The sequence below is a fragment of the Danio rerio genome, chromosome 3, assembly GCF_052040795.2.
Source record: "Danio rerio strain M-AB ecotype USA chromosome 3, GRCz13ab, whole genome shotgun sequence".
Taxonomy (NCBI): domain Eukaryota; kingdom Metazoa; phylum Chordata; class Actinopteri; order Cypriniformes; family Danionidae; genus Danio; species Danio rerio.
Window position 1 is genome coordinate 55034133 of NC_141023.1, and position 21611 is coordinate 55055743.

Here is a 21611-nt window from a genome sequence, read left to right on the forward strand (position 1 = left end):
TTAAAGTTACGGTGACTATCACTTTTACTCCTAATGATAGCTGCTGAAAATTTACCACGGTATTAAATTACATTTCAGAAGAAGAATGACTGATTTGTATGAACCGCAATGAGGAACCATTAGTTAGTCCGGCATTGCATGGTCTGTTGAAATTTTTGAACCTAATTGTGCAGTAAAATTGTTTAATACACAAATTTGATCACAGTTCTAAATAGATGTAATTCCCTCATTAGCAGTAACCATAGCAACTCTATGACAGTTACTGGAGTCTTCGTTCCTCTGTGTGATCTTGAAGACATCAATGTAAGCGTCAATATCAATAATAAGTCTAAATATGTAGCTAACACATGTTACTATGAGCTGATTTTTCACATGCATGTTCTCTCTCTGACTGTCATTGACTGATTTAAATTGCAAAGATCAAACATATTGTAACTGATGAAAATGTAGTCAAATGTTGAGCCGTCACCAGAATTGGTATTGCATATAATTTAAAGTTTAACTATGGGAAATGACAGCCTGATATCAAGAGGAAACGTAACTATTTTTAATTTTGTCAGTTTACAATTCACTGAGCTTAAATGTAAGAAGCGGTCAGCCAATAATGCTGCACATGCGAGATTCAGCATGTGAATGGAACACAAACAGTACATAACAGCCTGCAGTGACTGAAGCAAACATGAACAACTGCAAGGGCTTAAATGAGAGGATCTGGCAAAATGTAAGTTTATTTACATGTTTAAAAAAAAAAAAAAAAAAATCATTATACAATATTTATTCTAAGGATTTTGAATCTTGCACCCAATAAATACCCTTATTTATAAGAAAAAAATCTTAAGCTAAAACTAACACTGAATCTAATAAAAACTAAACTAAAACCAAGCAATTTCAAAATATAAAAACTAGTAAATCTACCTTTAAAAACTATTAAAAAAAAGCTAATGCTAATGAAAAATCCAAAGCTATTATAACTTTGGTACACACTGGCTGTTTTAGGCTTGTCACTGGTATAAAAATGAGACACTAAACCACCAGTAAATTACCTGGTTTATTGACTGATTCAATAAAATCATTTATTTACATAATTCATTCACAAACAAAACAAGATAATGCTTTTATTTATTTATCATGAATCCTAAATGTAGCTCTGCAAAAAGATCTTCGCAAGCTATATTTAAAAGATAACTTATTCAATATAAACTTATTGTTTATCGAATGTTAAGAATAATAATACAAACAGCATTCTTGCTCATTATGTTACCTAATGTTCATCATTTCTTATAAACATAGAATCATGAAACCTAGAACACAGATGTTTTTTTGGTTTCATAACCTGCTGTATATTTTCAAAGCGTCATTCCGACTATATTTTAATAGGTTTCCTTACAGAGTCAATGCTTTTGGACTCTTAAGACATGTTCTTCATAGTTATTTCTTACATACATTGTTAAAACAATAACTACAATATCATAATTGACAATATGTCCCAGTCCTTACAGGGTAATAATAATATCTGATGATGTGTGGAAAACCGTTTTCACATGTTAATAATCATTCGTCTTGCCAATGATGTGATGTATTATGCACTGCCACTGTGCCACAAATGATATACAAACACTTTCCAATGAATAATGCATATTTTAAGCATCAGGAAAAGGATGTACCTGTCAAAACACTGTGACACGTTACTTCAACCAATTTGTGATTAGATTTTCCTTTGTTGTTCAGTAGCATTAGTATGAATGTTCACTAGAACAACAACAGTTCAGCTAAAATGACTGCATGTGTGAATGAAAACTGGACACATAGCCGACCAACACGTCCTTCAGTTTATATAACTTTATTTAGGTTAATTGTCACTACCCTAAAATACAATAATAATGCATTATGTGCTTTCATCAATTCTCAAATTTGTGAATTGTGTATAGCTAGATTTGTAGAGTGTTGTGTTGTAGCATAAACATCATGGGTTCGATCCCAGAGAACACATGCACTGGTAAAATGCTTTACCTAGAATGGTACATAAAATTTTGTTAGTTTAAATGGTGCGTAAAGGACCATCAAAACTATTTATTTTTTAATTAAATGTGCACCAAATATGAAGGTAAAGTTCCAAACAAAGCTTTTTAATAAAAATGGGTGGTCAAACAAGCAAGGGTAAACAGGAGCACTGGCAACAACTGGGAAAATCCCAAGGTTGATCCAGATAACAGACGAGGGTCAGGGCAGGCATAAAAAAATCAAAAACATAATAAACAGTCCAGAGATCTAAATGCAGAGAAGCAAACACAGGAAAATGCTTTGAATTGCACATAAACTGTAACAAGACTCCACAATGGGTGCGCAGGTGAATGGAGTTTTTTTTTTTTTTTTTTTTTTTTAAGTGTAAATGATTTTTTTAGCTGTTTGTCAGTTCAGATTGGTAACAGCTGTAGCAAGTGTTTTGGCATAAAGCATTATGGTAGTTGTAATCCAGATGAATAGTATATTCAAGTAAGTGTATACAGATAGCTAAAGTGCCCTGCAATAAGTTTTATGGACAATCCAGGTGATATTCTTAACAGTTTTAAAATGCATTTTGATTGATTACGCTGATCACGTAATTCAACACATGTAGCAAAATGCTGTCAATGTTTTTGCATCCACTAGAGGGTGATATTGCTAGAACAACTTTAACACTGCTATCATTTCAACGGAAACACATTTGATTGGAGAATGATAAAGACGCGACTGACGAAGCAAAGTTTACTTTTTTATGGAAAAATTACAAGACGCAACAGATGGTTAACGTAAAGCATGCAGGAAACATAAGCAGTTTACAAAATGTGTGTGGACATTAATAAACCAATAAAAGAGATTCGTCTTAACCAAAACACACATTCAGTGTGATCAAATAGTCAAATTGACCACCCAAACACTTCAGCGTCTCCTTATTCCAGTGCCTTTTAAAAATGTGTGCTTCTGTTGCCTGGCAACTTTTTGCTAACAAAACAATAACTATCTGATAGCGAAAACACAATTTCAGATATGTCTTTTAACTCTTAGAAACTGCATTTTCACTGCGGTGTAAAAACGTCGCTCTCCTGCTTGCCAGACAAAGTCAAGTGTGAACTTTTTTGGGCTGTCTATTAGCTAACTTGTACACAATTACAGTGGTCCCTCGTTATTCTTGGGAGTTACATTTTAAAACTAACACACAATAGGCCAAATCCGTGAAGTATTCAGCTTTATTTTTAAACTATTAAAGATGTTTTAAGGCTGTAAAACCCTCACTACACACTTCATACACTTCTCTCATCAACATTTTCACACTTTTCTCTTTTGTTTAAACAAACACTCTCAAAGTTCAAACCTTTGTAGAAATATAAGTCCAGTATTATAGAATGAAACTAGAGATCAAAACCTGTTGTCAGGTGTAAACATTCATCGCTGTCAGCAAAAGGTTCATAAAGTGTTTTAGCTTTTGTGCAGATAATGTTCGCGTCCAGCGTCATCTAGCATCATGCAGACAGCTGCCGACTTGTGGCTCAATAGAAAGGTTGCATATAAAAATGACGTGGCAAATATTCAATCCGTTGAGAAATGAAATGCTTTAAAACAAAACTGTAGGTCATAATGAGTCACAAGTACAAAGAAATGAAGTGTTTATTTGTGGTTTTGTTATATGAGGAAACTCTCCATAACACAGTGTGACATAACTAAGCACTTTGCGATGCACCATAGGATATTTTGTTATTGTCAGTCGCAGCACCGTGGGGAGTGATGTAATTTGCAAAGCAGCCGATCCATTAATGTTCAGCTGATCCTCGAAGTCCTCCATTTTGTTCTTGAGTGTGGGTTTGGCTGGAAGCCGCAGCGTTTCGAGTGTTCCTGATTCCCCGCAGCGATGCACACTTGACCATTGTCAGTGATTCACTCGTCCTCCTCCTCCTCCCAGACTGGTCGGGCCTGTCAGGTTTGCCTGCGGCGGCCTGCACTTCTTTCACAGGCGGTGACGAAACTCCTGCTCTTCAGATGTACTGAACTGGTGTTTGCATATAGAGGTGAGATCGGGACAGGAAGTACAGGGACCTTGATTTGACTAGTGTTTTTCTTTTCTTTTTTTTTTTTTTTGCACGCATATTTCTGTCCGAGTACAGACATGCAAGACTGCAGGCGCAGATTTTCCCAAGAGAATCTGCTCTGCTGACTGACAGGTGTCTATTATTCACTGTACTACTTGGAGATTGTGTGGAAGAAATAAATTCAATTATTATTAATACTAGTAGTAGTTGTTGTCACTTTACTTCTTTCATTCACTTATTTTATTTTATTTTTTCAATAGATAAGAACATTTATCATTGTGGCAAAGTAGTTTTAATTCCCCAATAATATTTTTCAAATGTAAAACATTTCTAGGATCATTTGTTCACATTCTTGAAAATCAAATGTCTTAAAAATAAGTCACACTAAAATTATTATTTATAATTCTAAACTGGTGGTTGTTTTCAATAAGAGTTATATTAGTGCGTGCACATGCGTGTGTGTGTATCTGTGTTGCAGTGTGTCTGTCTGCAGTGGCCATGCCTGTTTTGCGGTCTGTCAGTACTACATCAACAGGAATGCAGACGTCACTGTTGCGTTTTAAAGAGCTGAGTGTGTAGGCTACACACACCGCCACACACAGAGCTCCTGTCAGAAATGTCCAAGATGAGACTCGCTTTCACAGCAAAATAAAACAAAACAAAAACACTACACGCCTTTACCAGTATGTCACATCAAAGGCCTCATATCAGATACATTGTTTCATGTATAGACAATATTCTGCTGACATTTTTTAATTTGATAACAGCTTCACTCCTGGTTTCCTTTGATTCATTTGACCTGAGCTGAACAGAATCAGAGTTTCAGCTCAGAGCTGCTTACAAAGTGAATAAATGATCTGAGGGTTGAAATCAGTCATTCATGGGGATTTGGATGTGTTCATTTTTTGTAAAGAAAGCTCTGTGTCAACATGTACAGCATTTTGAGTTTTGAGAGTAATGTTTAAATGCTGTAGTTGAACTTCTACACAATTGTTTTGCAATGGAGGAACAAATAAAGCCATACATAAACAAATAAATGATTGCATAAGTGAGTCATTGAATGATCTATCTATCAATCTATTATACATAATGTAATTTCATAAAGGTTACACACAGGCTAATGCCTAATTTGTTTTTGGTTGTCTCTGCCCCTTTGTTAACTCATTGTTCTCATTGTCTTTGAGCCCATTTATTTCAGTCTTTGTTTGTTTGTGGTCATTAGCTTTTCCTTTTCCTGTCATATTGCCAATTCTTGTACTTTGGGTTTATTAATAAACTTTACTGCAGTTTGATTAACTCCCTTCGTGTCCACCATACTATATATGCACCATACTATATATGTAAATAGTTTACTATTCACAGTCATTATTTACTAATTACAGTTATTACAGTGTCAGTGAGTTACACAAATGTCGAATTATTCAGTGTTTTTTTTTTTTTTTGCTATGAGAAAATAAAAAAAAATAAATAATATTAATGTTTATTTTATATAGTGACTTTTCTGTGCTCGAGGACGCTCCAGTGCTTAGTTTGCTTTGTTTGTTTGTTTGTTTGCTTTGTTTGTTTGTTTGTTAATTGGTTAGTTGGTTTCATCTTAAAAATCAAAGTCATTGAATGCAACATTCCAAAAACAAATAAATAAGCTCACTAACAAAATAAACCAGCGAAAGGATGAAGGAAAGAAGGAAAGAAAAAAAGAAAGAAAGGAAGAAAGAAAGAAAAAAGGTTACACTTTATTTTGATGGTTGGCTTGATCAATTTAAGTTACATTCCATCTGCATGCCAATTAATTCTCAATAGATAATAAGTAGACTGTTAGGTTGGGGTTAGGGTTAGTGTAAGCTGACATTACTTGCGAAGTTTCTTATAGTCAGTTAAATGTCGGTTGAAGGAGCAATATCAACAGATATTAAACAGACAGTTTACTAATACTCAAATGGACCATCAAAATAAAGTGTTCTGAAAACAGAACAGTTAGCACGCATACCAACAGTTTAGCCAGCAATTAATCATATACTTATTAATCAGATGACCTGCATGTTTTGTGAGTTTCAGATGTCAATTATTTAAAGAAATGTATGTGTGTGTAGAATGAGATTAAGGGCCGCAGTGTCTGTATGTGTTTGTAGTGCTGCATTGGTTATTTGTGCATGATCAGTCAAGAGATCAGCCTGATTAAGCAGTTAAGCTGGTTTAGCTGTCCTGCTATGTGCCTGCAGACTATTAAGTGAGTCTGAATGTTTGTCTTCATTCTGCACTAAATGCATGTTTAATCAGACCTCTGATTGTCTGCGTATTATGTTGGCTTGTTTCAGCTTGATTAATCATAATCAAGCCAGTGAAGTCTTTCTGATTTTTATTTTGAAAATCACAGAATAATTGTGCCCAAATTGGGTATTGCTTTTATTTTTGTTCCTATCGTTGAAGTGTGTGTTTGTTTTTTTATTTATTTGTTTGTTTATTTAGTTAGTTAGTTAGTTAGTTAGTTAGTTAGTTAGTTAGTCAGTCAGTCATTTAGGCTGGTGCTGTTTATATTGAAATCAAAATTGTTTAATGCAACATTCCACAAACAAACAAACAAACAAATGAACCAGCAGAACAAACAAATAAATAAATACATTGTCAATGCATAAACAAGCAAACTAAATAACCAGCAAAACAAACAAACAAGCAAATAAATAAATAAATAAATAAACTAACTAACTAACTAACTTACCGACTAATTACCAATACATAAGCTAAATACATAATCTAAAGTAATCAAACGAACAAATAAGCAAAACAAATGAACCAACAAGCCAATAAATAAATAATTAAACAAACAAATAAATACATAAATACACAAGCAAAATAAATAAACCAGCAAAAGAAAGAAAGAGATAGAAAGAAATAAACCAGCAAAACAAGCTAATAAATAAATAAATTCATAAACCAACAAAACAAACAAAAAATGTAGAAATTATCAATACATAAACAAGCAAAATAAATAAACCAGCAAAAAACAAGCAAGCAAATAAATAAATAAACAGACAGACAGACAAACAAACTAACAAATCCATGAAAAAAAAAATTATCAATACATAAACAAGGAAAATAAATAAACCAGAAAAATAAACAAGCAAAAAATGAAACGGCAAAAACAAACAAGCAAATAAATAAACAAGCAAAATAAATAAACTGGCAAAACAACCAAGCAAGCAATAAATCAATAAACAAACAAACAAACAAACCAACAAAACAAACACACAAATACTTTAATGAATTATCAATACATAAACAAGCAAAATAAATCAGCAAAAAAACAAGCAAACAAATAAGTAATAAATATATGAACCAGCAAAAACGAACAAGCAAATAAATAAGCAAGCAAAAAAAAATAAACAAGTAAAATAAATAAATCAGCAAAACAAGTAAATAATTAAGTAAACCAAGAAAACAAAGAAACAAACAAACAAATGCATGAATAAATGATCAATGCATAAACAAGCAAAATAAAATGTACTAGCAAAAACAAACAAGCAAATAAATGAACCAGCTAAATAAATGAACCAGCAAAATAAATAAACCAGCAAAACAAACAAATAAATGAATAAATTATTAAAACATAAACGAGCAAAGTAAGCAAACCAGCAAAATAAATAAATAAATAAATAAATAAATAAATAAATAAATAAATAAATAAATAAATAAATAAATAAATAATTATTTTCCTAATATATCAGATCATTTTTACCTTTTTTTAATACAACGCCAGATTAGTTCAGGTTTTGAAATGTCAGGTGGCATAATTACCACACCATAACTCAAAACATAATTATAATAAATAAATGATAGCTGGAACAGAGTAAAGGAAAGCACAGCAGCATTTATTCATGTGTAAATTGTACATATACTGTTATGTTTAATTTTGTTTTATTATTTCATTCACCAGTATTAATAATGCTGTAAAACTGTTAGGCAATGATGTTACCTAATGTTAGTGTTGAAATACTGTAGAAACATGTTGCCCACCATTTGATTAGATGAACAGATGAACAGATAAAAAGCATCGCACATCAACCGCCCACATAGTTACCGCTTTCACTCTTGTGATTTTCTATTTCTCTAAATTGGTTATCACTCTTACAGTAATGCCTCCAATGATGGGAGTATGTGAATTAAATTGCGTTTTCGTGCAGAATGAAAGCAAATGAAGCAGTGAATGAACAGAATGTGCAGTTGTTCCATTGCTCTTATTAAAGTACTGTAGTGCTGTTCCCTTGTTCTGAATCCAGACACTGTGCTCCTGTTTTATACAGCTTTGTCCCTTTGAGATTGCTGGACTAATTGAATGTCAACTGTGAGTTTGTCTTACTGGTTCAAATGTGATATGAGTAGAAGAGATGTTAATTATTGGGTTTGTATTCCAGTTATTGTTGTATTGACTGTTTATATAAAAGCTTAAATCGGTGCTTCACAAAAGGAGAGATTGTGAGAATCTTCATGATGCTCTTTTCCGAATTACCAACGATTTTGGGTTTTATGTAATCTTGGGTTACTAATTCCAATGAGTTAGTTTGGATTTTCATTATCAATGGGTTACCAGGTGACCAATCAGCTGTCTTATTTAAAACTGAACATGTCAGGCTTTTTGCAGGTATGTAGGCAAATATTCGAGGAGATTCAGCTGGAGTTTTTTTTACTACACATTTTCCAGTCATGTTGAAAGAAAACACAGAAAGAGAAAGCACTCCCTGTCTGTCTTTTTACTAATGTTACAAAAACATATTGTGTTGTTGTAATTATGAACGTACACATTATAATAGTCCCTTAACAGTTTTTAAATATGTTTGTCTACTAAATATGACACAAAATGACGGAGTATTTTTAAGGGAGAATTTTTTAAGGAGGTCTATGCGTTTTTAATGTGATAAAATGCACATTTGTTTGCTTTTGTTTACTATTGGTTACTACACTCACTGGCCACTTTATTAGGTAAACCTCACTAGTACCTGATTGGACCACTTTTACCTTCAGAACTGCCTCAATCCCTTGTGGCATAGATTCAACAAAGTACTAGAAATATTCTTCAGAGATTTTGGTTGATGTGGACATGATAGCATCATGCAGTTGCTGCAGATTTGCTGAAAGTATTTAGCCTGTGCGAATTGTAGCCTCAGTTTCCTGTTCTTAGCTGACAGGAGTGGCTGCTGTAGCCCATCTGCCTCAAGGTTTGACTTGAACATTTAGAGATGCTCTTCTGCATACCTCGGTTGTAACAAGTGGTTATTTGAAATTCTGTTGCTTGTCAGCTGGAACCAGTCTGGCCCTTCTCCTCTGGCATCAGCAAGGCATTTGCGCCCACAGAACTGCCGCTCACTACATATTTTTTTCTTTTCTGATCATTCTCTGTAAACCATGGCGATAGTTGTGAGGGAAAAATGTGCAATAACGAGCACACAGTTGTACCTAATAAAGTGGCCTGTGAGTGTTGGCTACCAATGCTCCAGTAAGTCACTCCAACAACTTGATGGAAACATAACTTAATCACAATTGCTGCTTTGTTTGTTTGTTGTTGTTTTTTTCTTCAAACTTTATGATTTGCTTCAAGTAAGGATGGAAATTGGGCTTAATGTCAAACTCAGATTTCTGCTTTAACCAGTTATCAACTTTAGCTATAGCTCTTCAATCTCATATATGGTTTGAACAAGTGTGCTGGGATCTGACGCATGTATTTCCACTGGACTGTCTGTTCAGTAGTGTGAAGTGTTATGAATCTGCTCTGCCTATGTGCTTTGAGACTCTCTGTATCATCATGCTTGAATTCAGGGTGGTTTCGCTGTTGTCCTCCATTGCTGTATGTTCTTTTCACAGTGTCTCACCGGGTCTCCTCTGTGCTCTGCTCACTGTCTGTTCCTTTCTTCACAATGCATTGCATATTCAGAAGCAGCAGCATGTAGGTATAAGAAAACAACACAAACTTCCACCTGCTGCATGGGTTCACTTTGGTTTATTCCCTCCCTCTTTTTAATTTTTTTTCTTAGTTTTCTTTACTATTTGCATTGATTTCTAACAGTTAGCCTGCAGGAGAAACACTGGAGAGAAGGCTTGTTTCTGACTTACAGTCATGTTAGGAGAGAGGTTTTGTGTTTGTTAAAAAGTGCCCCTGTTATGCTTTTTAGCATTTTAGCTTTTTATTTAATGCAAAATTGAAAGATCAAAGTGTAGTGGTTTTAAACCACCTGAAGTCCTACCGAGTCCTCAGTACTTTAATTTCAGTCTTATGTTCAAGACAAACCTTAATACTGTAAGTTTGTAACAAATATGCTCACTTTAATACCAGTTTTTGGTCTTTATTGGCTGTACAACCAATGATCTGCTTATTGTGGTCAAAACAGTGTTGGGTGTAATTAGTTACAAAGTAATCAGTTATTGTAATTAGATTACTTTTCCTCAAAAAAAGGGGTTCCTTTTTTTTTTTGTAATGTAATTACAGCTACTTAAAATGTACTGGCCTTAAATAGTGCAAATAAATTAAATGGCTCTATATTATCTTTTCAGCGATGCAGAGCAACAAAATAGAAAAATATTTTGCTAAGTATTTATATTTTATATTTATATTTCAGTATAACTAAGGTTACATTTATCAAGACGTTTTCACATGTGTATGAAAAAAAAAAATAAACAGAGCCAGAAATTAACGAGAGTATATGGTACATATAAAGAATGGTGGGATTATTTGGTTGCTTACACCTATATAATATGTATTATTGTTTAAATGTTACGTTTTTAATAAAGTTAAAAGGCTCAAATGTAAAGAATTAAAAGTGTTCAATTTCAGTTGTCTAGATAGGTATTTTAAATGCTATCGAGTAAAGTAGGCTAATTACTTATTGAGTAATCGAGTTACTTTTCAGGCATAGTAATTAAAGTAACTCAAATACAATTTTTAATTATGTAATTAGTAATAAAATACTTTTTTTTTTTTTTAAGTAACTTACCCAACACTAATCAAGAAGATGCTGTTTTCTCTAATTAAAAAAACAAATCCACTTTACAAGCATTGATAATGAGTTCGGTGTATACATTTTCTTATAATTAAACTTTACATCAATACAATACCTTGACAGCTTTGACCTGAAAATTTAGTGTTTAAAAACACTGAAGACAGTAGTAGTTTTAGTGTGGAAATGTTCCGTTTCATTAAAGACACGCTGAAAAGCCAAGTTTTGAAAACAAAGGTGTGGTAATACACAGTCAATCTCTGATTGATTGTCTGATGAATCAGTGGACAATGTGCAATGTTCCAAATCCCTCTCATATGACCTTTACACAAGGGTTGTCAAAAGTATCGAAAGGGCTATATGCACAACTAGAGTTTTTCAGCCATGGTAAACTTCCTGTGAAAGGTTTCTGTGACTACTTTTGATGGTTCCTTTTACAGCATCGACATCATAATGTAATTAAAACACAACCAGTTAAATAAACTTAAGTTTTCATTTAGCTGTTCAGGCTTTAAATGGGATGATAGACCTAGTAAACTAGTGCCGTCAATGGCAGCAGGCGAGCGCAGAGACTCCATTGAAAAAGCATTTTTTTTTTCTTTTTTTCTTTTTCGGGTTAGTCCCTTTTTTAAACTGAGGTTGCCACAGCGGAATGAACCACCAACGTATGAGGTGAACATGCTACCCACTGCGCCACTGCATCGCCCTCCATTGAAAATACTGGGGTAAAATAAATGTTTGTATTTTAAAGAGATCGCAGGGAAATATGTAATTTTACATTGCTTCTTTTCTCGTCTGAAACCCAATATATATCTATTAGGCTGTGAAGATCAATTATTAAAAAAAAAACAGACCTTAAATGTGGCGATTTTGTAATGGAAAGTTTCACCCGGAAGCTATCGGACTGGTTGGCCTAAAATTAAAATGTATGTAATTTCACACTAACATTTGAGCACCGTTGAGCGTGTTCTGAAACACTGCTGATTGGCCATTACATATCTGTTTGCACTTTGTGAACATCGATGAAGAGTATTAAACTGATGACCTTCACATCCAATCACCATCATATCTGTTGTGCATGTGAAGGCAACGACCAATCAACGGTGTTTCAGAAAGTGCTCAAACGTTAGCAGGAAATGCTAGTTTCTAAAAAATTAGTACAGAAGTTGATACTTTTGATAACTGTACATTACACAACCAGTGGGTAGAAAGTACGAATGCTGGCAAAATATGCACATGCCCATTAGGCTTGATTAGTCACTGATCATGCATTTTAAGGTCTATATTGTGGTTGGAGATGGTGTTTATTAAGTGCAATTAAAAAGCAAGATGAAGAATTTTCATTCTAAGAAATTATTTAAACAAAAACACACTAGTGTACGGTAACTGCAGCCTCAAGCTCAAATTGATATGGCAAAACTGAGGCCTTCCTAAATGTTTGTATACTTGCTATGCTGATAAAGTTGAAATCCAGATAACAGTAATGAGCATTAAATTCAAACGTAGTGTGATCAGTCGACCAATCACAACAGACAGGGCCAATCATCTGGCCAATCGGAGCCAAAACTAAATGAGTAACCTGTAAAAAGATGATAGGGGCACTTTAAAAGGCACATCGAAAAACTTACTCGATGTTAGTTTTGTCATCATTTTGTGATGATCATCATACATAATTAATTTGAACTTGTATGTAGTTACTGTTTCCTGTGGAGTATATGCACAATAACGGAATTTTTAATTATATTTTCTATAAACACAAGTTCATAAGCTAGTCATGTGATTCATTCTAAACCAGTTTGCATGTAAACAATAAAAAAAAAAATTGCGCTTCTGTTGTGCACGATTCACAGAAAAGCATAAGCAGTCCATGTGGCACAAATCAAGCATAAATAATAAGTAAAACATTTCATCAGCAAACACATTTCATCAGTTTGTTGAGTGAAAATGCTATCAAATAACTTTATCTGCTCACATAATATCATTTTCAGAGCCTAGCTCTAATTAAAAGTCATATGATCTCTTTCCATAGACACATAATGGCATATGATGAACTCAAAATAATGACGAAACTTCAATTTTTCTCAGTGAAATCTATCTTAACACACTGCAGTATTTTAACCCTGTTTGCAATGTTTTGCGTTTTTTGCTCATCTCAGTGAGTTTATTTTCCATCTATTCATCCCACTGTTCATTTCAGTGTTTAATGTCTTTGAGTGTGTCATTGTCTGTGTTTGCCCTTTTGTGGTGTGTGTGTGTGTTCAGTGAGATGGCATGGTTGTAATGCACGTTGGGATTTCTCTGTCCTCTTTTCTACTTTCTCTTTCCTGCTCCATACACACTCGATCTCTCTCTTTAGCCGCACTTACATTTGTTCCTTTGAGTCACATGATCATGAGGTCATTTCCTGTTATCCTCTGTTTTAACTGACGTGTGTCCTTCTTCTCCGCAGGGGACGTGCTTTTCCAGATGGCCGAGGTTCACCGGCAGATTCAAGTGCAGTTAGAGGATATGGTGTGTATTTTGCTTTAACATCCTACATTTTGCCTCTTTATAAAAGGATCAATTTAAAATGAATTAGATTTCAATGGGTTTTCTTTACATGTTCTCTTATTAAAGATGAGTCAAATCTAGTCTACCGAGTTGTAAAGCTCTGTTTACTTCCAGCTGCACCCATGTGAGTTGCATAGAAAATTCTGCTCAAATAATAAACACATTTCCGTTGAATAATTAATGTAACTGCTTAATAAAACCACAATCTTCTACCCTCATGCTCTTGGAGGCCAAGTTTAGTTCAGTGTACTTGCAATTAGCAACAACGTAGTCTTTAAAGGGGTCATGAACTGTCTTTTTAAATATTTTTTGCAGTTCTCTGAGGTCCACTCAAAATGCTATCAAAGATTGTTACACACAAAATCATCCTAATTTCGCAGTAATAGACTATTTTCTGTCCTTTTGACCACCCTCATTAGAACACAGTTTGAATAGGTGTGATGGACTGTGGACTCTGAATTAAGCACCTACTTCTATGATTAGGTGACAATTTGGCACACTTAAAAAGCACCTATTTTTTCCCATTTTTTCAAGATTTAATACGAGTCTTTTGTGTCTCCAGAGTGTGTCTGTAAATTTTCAGCTCAAAACAATCATCAGATTATTTATGATACCTTTCAGAATATTCAAACTGTGTGCCTTTAATGCTAGTTCTCCCTGCCTACCATTCCCACGTGCCTGTCAGTGTGCTTCAATCTTTGGCTGTGTCAGATAAACAGCAAAGTGACAGACATGATTTAAGCAGATATCACGTAATGTTTGTGAGAAGTACTACAGAACTTTACCAATTATTATTATTTGATGTATTTGTTATGTATTTAATTCAAGCCATTCTGCAATGATGAGTCACACACAATGGTGGTACACAGTTCATGCACACACAGCGTGCGGCGCATGCGTTTAAAACTCATTCTTGGTAACATTTGATTATGATTGATCACAGAGAGTACTCAGATCTTTTAATCCCAGTTCCTTTGCACACGTCCTGTCTTCTTGTGGATATAATTATACATTCTACTATAAAGTGATGTTAATATGTGACTGTCAACCAGTTCAGTGAGCATGGAAACCACACTCCTACATCCCATTGCGGTGGGCCTCAAATGGGAGAGATCAGGACCCTATCACCAAAATTTGACTGTGGACAAACTATACCTACACACAGTTCTGTCCAAACACCTCCCAAAAGATGATGTTTCATCATAGGTGCGATTTCAACATTAACAAATCATTTTTTTTTCAACTGTCTTTATTGTTTTTTAGGAACTTTTAACATGTAATAAAAAACTAAACAACACACAAAAATATAACAATCAAATAAAAATAATCACAATAAAAATTACAATTACTAATTAAATAAATACATGTACAACACATTCATTATAAAGTTTTCAAAACAATTGTATATTAATAGCAGGTGATACAATATGCATGTTATATGGACAGATTCGTATCAGCTTTCTTCAGAAATCCTACAAAACAAATTCCATATTTTGAAAAAAGTTTTAAGTTTTCTCTTAAAATATAAGCGTATAAAGTATATTTTGCTATGCCAAGCAATGAGACAATTCTTTCAACCATTGTTTAAAAGGAGGGCTAAATTTTTTTTCAATGTTGTTAACTAGTTGATTAGAAATATAGGTAGTTAAGTAAAGTAAGAACAGTTTATTTATAAAGAACATTTAACTTCAGTTTGGCACTGACCAAAGTCCTTAACAAAACCATAGCACACATTCCAAAACAGTAAAATAACAATTAAAGTAATAGGTGTATGTTATAAAAATGTAGATACTCAATCATGTGATGAGCCATTTTTGTCAGATCTAGTACTATCTAAACATTATTCAATTTTACAATCATCAATTGTGTTGTACTGTACGTAGTTTGTAAACAAGTCTATGATAACATGTTGTAATCTGAGAATCAATTTATTTCTCCATAACCCTTTATAGGGCACTCATTAAAAAATATTGAAACATCCCTGTAATGTCACTGGGGTTTATTACAAGACCTTAAAACTTTTAGGACTAAAAACAGTTCATATTGCAATCAGTGTCAAAGACGTTTATCTAATAAAGGGTTAAAATAGAGTTTGTCCTCTCTTTCCTTATTTTGGGATGGATTGCCAATATTTGTACATGTAATTTGCCATTACAGCTCATAATTTGTCTTTTATATTCATGAATAAGTGGGCAGAGCTAAACAGGCAGTGATGTAGAAGTGGGAGAAGTTGATCGTAATCTCTGGAGTTTAGACACTAATATGTAATAAAGTGACTTTATTTGGTAACCTGTCGTTTTGGCAGATTATCTTCAATATAAACTGATTGAGAAATGAGACCATTTTCACTTTTGAAACTCAAAAACGCAGAATGCTTTTAGCACATCAACCTTTTAAGTGTCACAAGATAAAGGGAAATGTTGATTTGTTAGTTCATTGCCCCTTTTTAAAGATGCATGAGTTATTATTGTTTGTGCTCATCAACATTACTACTGTATGGTATAATCAGATCTCAATGACAATCTGTCCACATGGGAGATGACACAGCTAGGAGATGTGACAAAATAAATTAAAGCACATATAATCACATCAGAAGAGAATATGGAAGGGCTGGCACACTGAAGTTACAATTGGCTTCATAAGTATGAACCATTTTAACATTATTACAAGTACAAACTAAATGGACGGCTACACTGTAAAAAAAATAATGTTCAATATAATGAAATGATCTAGTCATGTCAACTTATATCAATCAAACTGACTAAAATATTAAGTTACACTTTGTATAACTTTACAAATGTAGGTAAAACTAGATTATATTATTAAAATAACTTAAAGCAACAAAAAAAGTTTGTTCTCTTGAAAATAAGTATTATTTGTTATATATTGGTTATAATTATTTATTATATATAATTTATTATATATTATTAACTAAATATTAACTCATGCATCTTTACAAAATATACGTTGTCTTGATTTTTTTGTCATTAGATTTTTGTTTCTACGTTGTTGCATCTTCAATATAAAGGTTGAATTGATTTTAAGACTAATCTTGGTTCCTATAAAGAACCTTTCAGTGAACAGTTATTTAAAAAAATATTTTTATTTTATTGTAAAAATATTTAGAATAAAATAAAATAAATAAATAATATTTAAAATTGCATTCTTGGTGTAAAGTTCAACCATTTTAATAATTCAAATAATCTTTTCCACCATAAAAAAAGAAACATAAATTGTATATAAAGTGTATTTGGATATTAATGGGACCAATTAATTGAAACATATTTTAAGTAGTTTGCGGTGGCGCAGTAGGTAATAGTGTTGCCCCACAGCAAGAAGGTCGCTGGTTCAAGCCTCGGCTGGGTCAGTTGGCATTTCTGTGTGGAGTTTGCATGTTCTCCCTGCATTCGCGTGGATTTCCTCCGAGTGCTCCGGTTTCCTCCACAGCCCAAAGACATGCAGTACAGGTGAATTGGGTAGGCTAAATTGTCTGTAGTGTATGAATGTGAATGAGTGTGTGTGGATGTTTCTCAGAGATGGGTTGCAGCTGGAAGGGCATCCGCTGCATAAAACATGCTGGATAAGTTGGCAGTTCATTCCGCTGTGGTGACCCCAGATTAATAAAGGGACTAAACCTAAAAGAAAATGAATGGATAAATAATTAATTTAAATTTTTGTCATGGAATACACTTGTTGAATTAAATTGTGTTCTCGCCTTTAATATTTATGTTTTCATTCATTTATTTTTCAAGATTAGAAGTCCATTGTATTGTAGCTACATTTTCATGTATTGGCCTGTTCCATCACGTAATGATTTTAAGACTCTGATTTTAACCTACAAAGCAGTTCATGGGTTAGCTACAGATTACCTTTGTGATCTGCTGACTTTTTCTAATCCTACTTGCTGTCTTTGTTCTGCATTTTTACTTTGTTTTTACATTTTTACTTTTTTTTCTTATTGTGCTCCGAAGTTATGGAATGCATGCATACACAAAATTGTCAGGAATGCTGTTTAAGAAGCTTCTTAAGACACATCTTTTTAGCAAAGCATTTGATTTGGGATCTTCACTGTCACTTTTATGCAATTTGTAAGATTTTAGTTATTTATTGTGCTTTATTGTTATTGTGGTTTGATTTCTGGCTTCTTACTGGGATTTTATTTTATTCAATTTAATTTAATTTGTTTGTATTTGTATAGTGCTTTTACAATATAAATAGTGTTAAAGCTTCTTAAGTTCTAGTAAAGTCCAGATTTCAGAGTTGAAGAAATTTTATGCAAGTCATTCTCTGCAGTTTTAATTTGTTATTGTGTATCTTGTAGCACTTTGAGTTTAAGAAAAGTGCATCATAAATAAAATGTATTGTTATTACATTTAACACTAAACTAAGAGCATAACCGATACTTAAGGTTATCATTGCCATTGATTTTATGTTGTGTATCCAGCCACAGCATTAAAAATAAATAAACAAAAACTAAAAAAAAAAAAAACTGCTGACAATACAGAAATAAAAAAACAAGAAAACATATTTTATTGTGTGCTGCAGTGTCATGTCTAGTTAGGACAAGGTTATACTAAAGCTGTCAGTACCTTGCCATGTTGTCCAGTATATTATTTTGTTCAAATCTGTGTTCTCTGGTTATTAAAAAGACTTTTTAAAAATTTTTTATAACGTTGTGCATTTGTTTTGTTTGCTTGCTTGCAGTTGAAATGTTTCCACAATGAGCTGCTGTCGGAGCTGGAGAAGAAGGTGGATTTGGACGCAAGATACTTGACTGTGAGTCTATAGCAAATCCCACTCCTTATAACACAACAGACTGACAAAACAAACTAACATTTGCTCTACTTTAGTAATGCACATTCATCTATTATACACAAGCACACATTCTGAAATCCATTAAGACCCATCACAATTGGATGAAGAAAAGCACTTAACATGTTTGTTTGCTTTTTTTTTTCTTATGTTTCACTCGAAAATGCTTTATGGGGTATATTATGGAAGTAACATGGTCTGTGAGTGCTGTTTACTGTCAGTTAATGTTAAAATTATTCAACAGCAGCCCAGTTAAATGCATGTATATCCAGTTACATATCCAATGCAAAGGGTTGTGAACTGATCTATGTTTGCATAACTTCACTGGATTATATTTTTTTACACGTTTTGATACACGTAGTTTTGATAAGATTATTATTTTTTTTTTCAGTAAGTTTGAAATAAGTTGTTTATATATTGTACTCGCCAACATACTCAGAAAAAAGGCATTAAATACAAAAAGGTACTTGTTGGTAACTTATTTATTCCAAAATTGTACACCGTTACACTTTTAAAATCCATATTAGTGGTTAAAGGTATTATGCAAGGTTATTATTAAAATTAGATGTTTTTATATGAATAAAATATAAATAATGTAATTAATTCCTGGGATGAAATCTGTTTTTTCAAAGTAATCCTTCAAAAATCATTATAATATGATTATTCGAAAGATCCACTCTTCACTGACAAAGGTCCAGAATTTTTCCTATTCATAAGTTAATTTGTCCTGACTGCTATGTAATCATAAATTGTGAAAATAACCCATTAAAACTTAAGACCATTAAGACTTTAAGACCAAGCCGAATCCTCTGTTGGTCGTGGCTCCAGCTAATCAGTTTTGGGCAATGCAAACAATTATTTTTTATCATCCAGCTAACAAGAAAACACACAATCTGACGTAAGAGAAGTCATCTTTCACTATTGACCTACTGTATTGTTTTTAAATAGAGAAAAAGTTTTACAAGTAACTTTAATTCTAAATCTTAACCCTTATTCTTAAATTTAAAAAAAAAAAGACCAATAAAAAGGTGTGAAGCACCAAAACTGGCTTGTTTAAAAGTTAATTTAAATACTAATTTGGTTAATGTTGTTAAATATATTCAAATGCAGTTTTTTTTAAAAAGGAAAATCCTGACACATTATTATTATTATTATTATTATTATTGTTGTTGTTGTTGTTGTTGTTGTTTTAAGGTTTCTATTATTCAAATAAATTCTGACTGAGGAATTTATGCTGGTCAATTTGTTATTTGCCTAATAAATAGCATTAGGCTACAGATTTTATTTTAAAACTTTAACAGATTTTTTTTCTTGATATTGTAATATTTGTATTTAATTTTTTTCTTTTTTTTTCATATTTCTTTGAAAAAAAGACCACCCGACAAGAAAATACAGCTAAAAAAATAATGCTTAAATATCACTAAAATTCAGCATTTAAATATCATAATTAAATAGAAAATAAGGCAAAAACTTTCTACTTTGATTAAAAAAATAACCACTCCTTTCAGCAGGCTAGCTATGGGGCTGTCCAATATGATGCTCAGAAAATATTGCCATTCATTTATTTATTTATTCATTCATTTATTGACATCACATATTATAAGACAGATAATAAAAAAGAAAACTGCCACTTTACATCAATTTGAAGTGTATTTGCTCAGGAAAATATATATATATATTTTTTTTTTCTTAAATACAAATAAATAAATAATTTAGAATCCTACTGATGCCAAACTTATGAACGGTCACAGTAATAGGGTTATTTAGCTTATTTTGAGTCAAATTTTGTCACGTCTTGGCAGTCTGATGAAATATTAAGCCAAGAGTATTTACAAAATTGGATGACTTTGCTGCCACTGCTTTGGATATATACTAAACATTTAGGCAAATGTGTTGGGTAATTTGCAAACAGTTTACATTTATGCATTTGGCAGATTATTTTATTCATGCAACTTATAAACATACAGCCTTGTCATTGCAAGGGGCGAAATACAAAAATGAAACCTGCAACCTCAAACGAGTTTTTGTAATTTACACACAAAGTAGAGCTATGGAAAAAATTAAGAAAGCACTTGAAAATTCCCTGTTTTTTTCTGGATTCATGATATGTAGTTTGAGAAAAACATTTTTTTTTTTTTTTTTGTAAATTATTAATGGTATTTCTTACTATTTTAAAATTGAAGTTTGTGTTTTAAGCAGTTTTGCAAAAAATAAAGAATGCCATGTTTCAGACATGATTATATACTTTTTTAGACAATGCAATACCAATGTTTTGATCAGAAGAGTTAAGAAAATAACATCTGGAAAAATAACGTTTAATTTTCTGGAAAGAAAATGATCTGAATAATTTTATTTTATTTATTTATTTATTTTTTTTTTTTTGAGGAAATGTCATCAGACCTTTATGGAAAAAAATACACTTTAAAGTCCCCGTAAAGTGCTTTGAAATGCCCATTTATATTCAGTGTTTGACAATTACAACTGAAATATGAATACCGGTATCGAGTAGCTCGTCCTATTTATAAAAAAAAAAAAAAGAAAAAAAAACAATACCGTTTTTTTTTTAATCACAGCTCTGCATTAACTGAAAAGCAAAAGAAAAGAATTATACAGGGGTGGGACAAGTCAGATACTAGCATTTGAGTGGTCAAAATATTTGATGAAAGCTGAAATATTTTCAGTTTCAAAAACAAATAAATTGTTGATTCATTTTGCTGGAAATTACACACTACAAGTGTTTAAACGGAAGCTGCTTATATGTCCTAAATGTGAAATGTGAATTATAATAAACACTCTAAACTCAACAGTCAATAAAATGAGTGTAGGTAACTCAAAGTTTACAAAATTTAAATTCTACTCCTTTGAAAAAGGTTTCGAAGGTAATGAGTTAATTAAATACCTCATTACTTCAACTTAAATGGAGTAAGTTCACTGTACTCGTATTAGTTTTATTATTATTTTTTTATTTACTCCAATTGTTTGCAACAGTCGGATTTCTTAAATGGTTTTAATGTGCCTTTTCTTATTGAGTTTTACAGTACTCAGTTGGTTTGAGTTTTCTTTATTTATTGGGTTTTACTTTGGTCAAATTGCTTTGTTTACTCAAAAGGATTGTTAACAGTATTCTTTAGGATTAGTTTTTGAACTTAAATGGCTTCAGTTACAATAACTTTTTGGGCTTTACAGTGTAGATAGCTTTACG

At 32.5% G+C, this 21611-nt stretch overlaps 1 protein-coding gene across 10 annotated transcripts in view; it reads left to right on the forward strand.

Moving 5' to 3' along the window:
• baiap2a (BAR/IMD domain containing adaptor protein 2a) overlaps nucleotides 1-21611 on the forward strand; it is a 220519-nt gene that overhangs the window by 116341 nt on the left and 82567 nt on the right. For all 10 annotated transcript variants that reach the window (XR_015479995.1, XR_015479994.1, NM_001040245.3 and 7 more), the window contains exons 4-5: nucleotides 13497-13558; nucleotides 18302-18373. Coding sequence is in view for 8 of the 10 variants with exons in the window: in NM_001040245.3 (NP_001035335.3) it covers nucleotides 13497-13558; nucleotides 18302-18373 (134 nt within the window). In the remaining 2 variants the exon portion in view is untranslated. The remainder of the gene's footprint in view (nucleotides 1-13496; nucleotides 13559-18301; nucleotides 18374-21611) is intronic.